Source organism: Guillardia theta (genome assembly GCF_000315625.1).
Source record: "Guillardia theta CCMP2712 unplaced genomic scaffold GUITHscaffold_470, whole genome shotgun sequence".
NCBI lineage: Eukaryota > Cryptophyceae > Pyrenomonadales > Geminigeraceae > Guillardia > Guillardia theta.
Genome location: NW_005434221.1, coordinates 223 through 6,027, shown reverse-complemented (window position 1 = coordinate 6,027; position 5,805 = coordinate 223). Strand labels below are relative to the sequence as shown.

The 5,805-nt window shown below is 53.1% G+C and overlaps 3 protein-coding genes across 3 annotated transcripts; 2 read left to right on the top strand and 1 right to left on the bottom strand.

The window, feature by feature from the left end:
- Positions 1-430: 430 nt before the first annotated feature.
- GUITHDRAFT_45777 (hypothetical protein) lies at positions 431-789 on the bottom strand (the record flags this gene model as incomplete). The annotated part of the gene is made up of 2 exons (XM_005817905.1): positions 431-562; positions 658-789. Coding segments are annotated over 2 exons (264 nt in total), but the record flags the coding sequence as incomplete, so codon positions are not given.
- A 346-nt stretch (positions 790-1,135) lies between these two features.
- GUITHDRAFT_122815 (hypothetical protein) lies at positions 1,136-3,169 on the top strand (the record flags this gene model as incomplete). Its single annotated transcript, XM_005817904.1, has 13 exons — positions 1,136-1,182; positions 1,232-1,342; positions 1,444-1,507; positions 1,577-1,639; positions 1,688-1,769; positions 1,854-1,947; positions 2,098-2,167; positions 2,238-2,273; positions 2,323-2,367; positions 2,412-2,474; positions 2,865-2,954; positions 3,003-3,060; positions 3,105-3,169. 13 exons carry the CDS (start codon positions 1,136-1,138, stop codon positions 3,167-3,169), a joined length of 888 nt encoding a protein of 295 aa, XP_005817961.1.
- Positions 3,170-4,839: 1,670 nt separating this feature from the next.
- Positions 4,840-5,339, top strand: GUITHDRAFT_156706 (hypothetical protein; the record flags this gene model as incomplete). The annotated part of the gene is made up of 1 exon (XM_005817903.1): positions 4,840-5,339. A coding segment is annotated over exon 1 (220 nt), but the record flags the coding sequence as incomplete, so codon positions are not given.
- Between the last annotated feature and the right edge of the window lie 466 nt (positions 5,340-5,805).

The window sequence follows — 5,805 nt, the reverse complement described above, 5'->3', positions numbered from 1 at the left end:
TACACCACATCCGTTTACCCACAGACTTCTCCTCCTCCTCCTCCCTCTCCTCTCCTCTCCTCTCCTCTCCTCTCCTCTTCTCCTCCCTCTCCCTCTCCTCCTCCTCCTCCTCCTCCTCTTCCCCTCCATCGTCATGGACGAGCAACAACCACCCCGCATCTTCGCTCCACGACCTCAGTGTAAGGCGCCGTGCATTTCGGTGAAACCGCAGAAGCTGGTAGACCACAGTTTCCCACCCCCTTGTTACCTGCCTTGTTACCCACCCCTTTCATGAACTTACCCCACCTTTTTACAGAAGTACCCCCTATTTTCATATCAATAGTACCCCTTTAATTCCCACATTTACCACCCCGAATCACAATTCGATCACCCCTACCCCCTAGTTTGAAGGCTCGCCCGATGGCCTCATCTCTGATCATGCAGTTCCTCCTGCTCTACTGCTCGCCTGCTCTACTGCTCTCCTGCTCTCCTGCTCTCCTGCTCTCCTGCTCTCCTGCTCTCCTGCTCTCCTGCTCTCCTGCTCTCCTGCTCTCCTGCTCTCCTGCTCTCCTGCTATGCTGCTCTACTGCTCTACTGCTCTACTGCTCTACTGCTCTACTGCTCTACTGCTCTACTGCTCTACTGCTCGCCTGCTCTACTGCTCTACTGCTCTACTACTCTCCTGCTCTCCTGCTCTCCTGCTCTCCTGCTCTCCTGCTCTCCTGCTCTCCTGCTCTCCTGCTCTCCTGCTCTCCTGCTCTCCTGCTGCTCTGCTGCTCTACTGCTATGCTGCTCTACTGCTCTACTGCTCTACTGCTCTACTGCTCTACTGCTCTACTGCTCTACTGCTCTACTGCTCTACTGCTCTACTGCTCTACTGCTCTACTACTCTCCTGCTCTCCTGCTCTACTGCTCTACCGCTCTCCTGCTCTCCTGCTCTACCGCTCTACTGCTCTGCTGCTCTGTTCCTCTCAAATTCCTTGCTCGTTCTCTTGCTCGTGGCCGTTTAATTTCGTGAATACCTTCAAGCTGCAGGCGTGTCGTGTCTCTTCTCGCTTGCTCTGCTTCTCCCTACTTTGATCATTCTCACCAATTCTCCTCGCAGAGGCGTACTCGTGATCTTTGGAGGATGAAGTCTGGTAGGATCTGGTCCAGCATGTTTGCACCCATTGCGCTGTCATGGAGCTTGACGGCACAATCATGGTCTGTGTGATACTGCCATGATACTATTCCTCACGCCATCATGCACTAGCTCGAAGAGAGTTTGGCAGAGCAGACTCTCGCTTTCACAGCCACAAGCATTCATAACAGCTCCAGCAAGGTTTGGAATGACGGGCATGAAGCCGCCAATATCGTTGAGGAGGTATTCCTTGCTGTCCTCAGTCGTCTTGTAGCTGTATGAAGTGAGGGTTGCGAGGATGCTGTTTGTAAAAGTCGTTCTGACTGACAGTGATGTGTTTCAAGGAACAGAAGGCTGAATCACATGCAAGTGCGATGTCTCAATCGCCTCTTGTTCGAGCCAGAAGAAGTCAGTCGGACGTCGATGAGAGATCTCGACTGTCTTGTCGAGTGGATCTTACACCCTGTGTGGTAACAGGTTGTACCTTCATCGCAGAGTTCATGTCTCCTTTACCTTGCAAAGAGTGACAAGCGAGTCACAGTGAGCTCCTGAAGGAAGTGCTGACTAAGTCGTTGATTCTTCCAGCAGCATATCAAGAAGATCCTGAAACTTGAGAATGGCCAGAGTCTTCGCATAGGAGTCGTGGATGCAGGGAAGGAGGAAGATGCAGGTGTGCTTGTTGTTGCTCTCGATCGGATTCTTGACATCATCAACTCCAACTTGTCTTGTGTGCTGAACAATCTCACGCGTGCAGTTCTGGAATGGCAAGATGATGGTTCGCTCAAGCTGCAGATCTCACAGTCAGCGGAACAACTGTGTGCTCCGTATACCGCCGACAAGATCCCGCGGTGAGAAGGGACGCATGATGACTTGAAAGTCCATGGGATGTCAACTATCGGCAATGTGCCTGTCTGTTCTGTTTCTTTACATCCTCGTCTCCTTCATCAACATCAACTCTCTTCTCTATCATTTTTGTATGTTGACATCCACCTTGCCAGCATCGACCTTCTCATCGCCCTGCCAAGACCGCCCAACCTCGGGGACTTCTTGGGGATTGCAGCACAGATGGTGATGGAAGAAACTCTTCTTGTCTGACTGTTGCTCTGTCGTCGGATCTTACAAGTTTACCCTTGCGAAGGGGGTTGCCAATGTGATCTTCTGCAATGCAAACAAAGTGAGAAATGAAGATTTTGGCGGAGGACGATGATTGAAGGATGCGGCAGGTACAGCAGGACTACTTCGGCTCCCATCTCCTTCGACCGCCTATGGTCTCCTCCTCCGTTCTCTTTGTTGCATCCCTGAAGTCTCCCAGTCGAAAATGCGACAGGCTCTCAAGGAAGGGTTGGAACAAGCTGGCGAGACGTACCTCCCGAAGGTAAGGCCAGCGTTTTGCAAGAGAGGACCATCTCCTGACATCTGAGATCATACCTCTCTTCATTTCTGAGATCAAACCTTCTCTTCATCTCTGACATACATACCTTGAAATCTGAAACGAGTGTATCTCAGGTGCATGTAGCAAAGAGGTTGAAATACTTCTTAGAGGAGCAACTCGATCAAATCTGCCCAGACACAATCAGGCAAGCTATGCATATCTTTCCTTTACCATCGACCAAACTGACACAACATGCCTCCGTTCCGCCATCTCAGAATGGTCGGTCACCCGCAGAAATCATGGCTTCCCCCTCTACCCCCGATGCGCGACGTTCAAGTTCCGCCCAACGGGTTGAGCATGAGCCGTCGAAACGGTCTCAGTCTGACCGTCCAGCCCTACAGGCGGATCTTGGTCGGCGTCGGGCCCGAGGCCGGCTGGCAGGACCCGTACGAGCTGGAACTCCTAGGGGAGCATGGTTTTCAGGTTGAGATCGGTGCTGCTCTGTGCCGTGCTGGTGAACTGCTGGGGCAGGGAATCTCCCTAGGGCCAAGGACGTATAGGACCGAAGTAGCGCTGATTTCCTTGCTAGGTGACAGTAAGGTTGCGCGTGTTTTGTCTGATGTTTGTAAGTAGCGCTGGCGAATGAGCGTCTTGAGATGGTAACAAGTCGTGGTGTCCGAAGTGACGACAAGTCTTGATGTCTTCCTCCTTACCCAGGCTGACCTCCAAGAGAAAGGGCGAAGATGACTAGGCTAGCGACCGGGATGCTTGTTCTCGTTTGCTGCAAGGGATGATAAGTTGGGGATCAAAGATGCAAAGCTTTGGATATCCTAACATAGATCCCATTGTCCTCGTACTGATTTTTAACTTAGCTCTACATAACTCACGAATGTCCCAACCTCCGAGGCTCTATCTTGAGAGTCTGGGGGCCAGTGGGCGAGCCTCATCACTGAGTCAGGCTTGGCAAGTTACTCTGGGAGTCCGGCCGCCCGGCCCGGCGGGCTCAGCGGCGCCGCCCGGCGATCGTCCGGTGCGTCCGGGACCGGGAGTGAGGCCCGGCCGGGCCTGACTCAGGGCAATCACTGGTGGCCGGCCGCCCGGCCCGCCGGTCACAGTGTGCCGCGGTCCAGAACTTTGAGTAAAAGTGTCAGTACAGCGGGGGATGAGCGGGGATGAGGGAAGTGTGCCGTACCGATACCATACCGCACCGTTCTCTACAGTAGTAAAGAAGCAGGTTAAACCTAGGGATGAATGGAGGGGTACTTTTCATAGTGTTTGATGTGAAAGGGGGTAGGTACGCGTGGGGGGTGGTAACGTGACATGCAGGTTTGCTGACAGCCGTGACAGACTTCGTCTTGTGAAAGGATCTATTTTTGTTGATGCATGTTTAGTAGTAAGGATCACGGGGACGATTTTTGAATCTACCACCCCCCACTTTCCTACTCTTTTCACCCACCCTGAGACTTTATGCTGACATTCTCACCAGACGGCGTTTCACGTTCGTTCGTCTTGCACCCCACCCACCCTCTGATTGATTACCCCACCTGTAGAGTCCTCTTTCCCCACTCAAAGTACCCGGTACTTTTAGGTCAAGTCACCACAAGTTGACTACCCCACCTACCAAACTAACTACGCGCGCGAGTAAACGTGCGGAAACGAGGACGCGTTTGCGGGACCATAGGAGGAAGGGGAAGAGGGAGAGGGAGAGGGAGAGGGAGAGGGAGAGGGAGAGGGAGGGAACAAAACAGGAACAGGACAGGAACAGCAACAGGAACAGGAACAGAAACAGGAACGGACAGGAAACAGGAACAGGATCAGGAACGAGCGGGTTGAAGGAGAGGACGACGAAAGTGAAGATGTCCAGCAGTCTTTCTGGAGACTCTTCGAGCTAAAAAGACATGCTTGCACCGAAGGTTGCTAGAATATTTCCTCGGAAACGTCGGGGAGAGAATGAGGATGAAGGGAAGAAGGAGATAGTTCTTACAGCGGTCGAGATCACGAATCTCTTTCATCTCCGACAGTCCGAGGCTGCAAATCAGCTGGTACTTCTACCCCGTCCTTGGATTCTCCTACTTCCATTTCCCAGCGTGCGCTCCCCTCCCCTCCCCTGTCCTCCTCCCCTGTCCTCCCTTCCCTCCTCTCCCGCCCCCGCAACTCACCTTGGTTCTTACAGGGGATATCGTTAACGGCGTTGAAGAATGCTTGCAAACAGGTTGGGATCAACAATTGGCCTTACCCTCGGTCCAAGAAGGAGGAAGAGGAGACGCGAGAAACAACAGCCGATCTCTTCTTCATGAAGGCCGATGCTAGAAGGCTGCCAGAAGATGCGCCGACGTTGGTCAGACGGGAGGTAGTTGCTGGGGTTGGTGCTGGAGTCGTCGCTGCGCCACAACTCTCCCTGCTACCTGGGATCTCCGTTGACCACCTAGTCCCTAGGGTGGTGGAGGGAGGGATGGGCGGGGAGCATGCGGAGGTAGAGCGGGTGAGGAACGGGGCTGCTGGGATGGAGAGGGAGCTGCGAATAGCGGAGGGCAAGGAAGGACTGTGGTACTTTGGTTCGGGGAGGAGGATTCATGACTTGCAAGTTTTGTCGCTGTTGGATGATGCTTTCTCTTGTGTGGTGGATCATATCGAAAGGGAAGAAACATCTCCTGGTGATAGAGCTGATGTGATGTAGTTCACGGCACTTTGATACACTCCAGAAGAGGCTACATGATGATGGTTGCGATATGTGCGATTGGAGGGAGTTAGCGTAAGATACTACATGGCAGTCTCAACTGTGACAGGTGAGCCTGAGGAGCTATGTTGAACGTTGATTACAAGAATGTACATAACGTGAGTGAAATCAATAAAGCAAAGGAAACAGCGCCTGCTTGCAACTACGGCAGTCTTGAGTGAAGGAGAGAGGAACCTCCCAACATCTCCAGCCCGAGGATGGTGAAGAAGAAGGCAACATAAACTGTGATGAGCATGTATCCGAAGTTTCTCCCCGCCTGTAACATCAGCGTCAGGTTGACACGGGGAGCGTGAATTTGTCTGCTCGTACCTGCATTCCGTGAAACTGCAGGAAGACAAGAATGGCGAAGAGGCCGAAAAGGAGGAAGCAGATGCTGCAACGAGTGTAACGAGTCCGTGCCTTGCTCCCCTCCTCCTCCCTCCCTTCATTCCTTTCCCCTCCCCTCCCCTCCTCCTCCCTCCCTTCATTCCTTTCCCCTCCCCTCGCCTCCTCTCCCCTCGCCTCCTCTCCCCTCGCCTCGCCTCGCCTCGCCTCATCATCTACAGTCTCCTGTCCTCCTCTGTCTCTCCAGCCACAGTCTGCCTTGTCAACATCCAT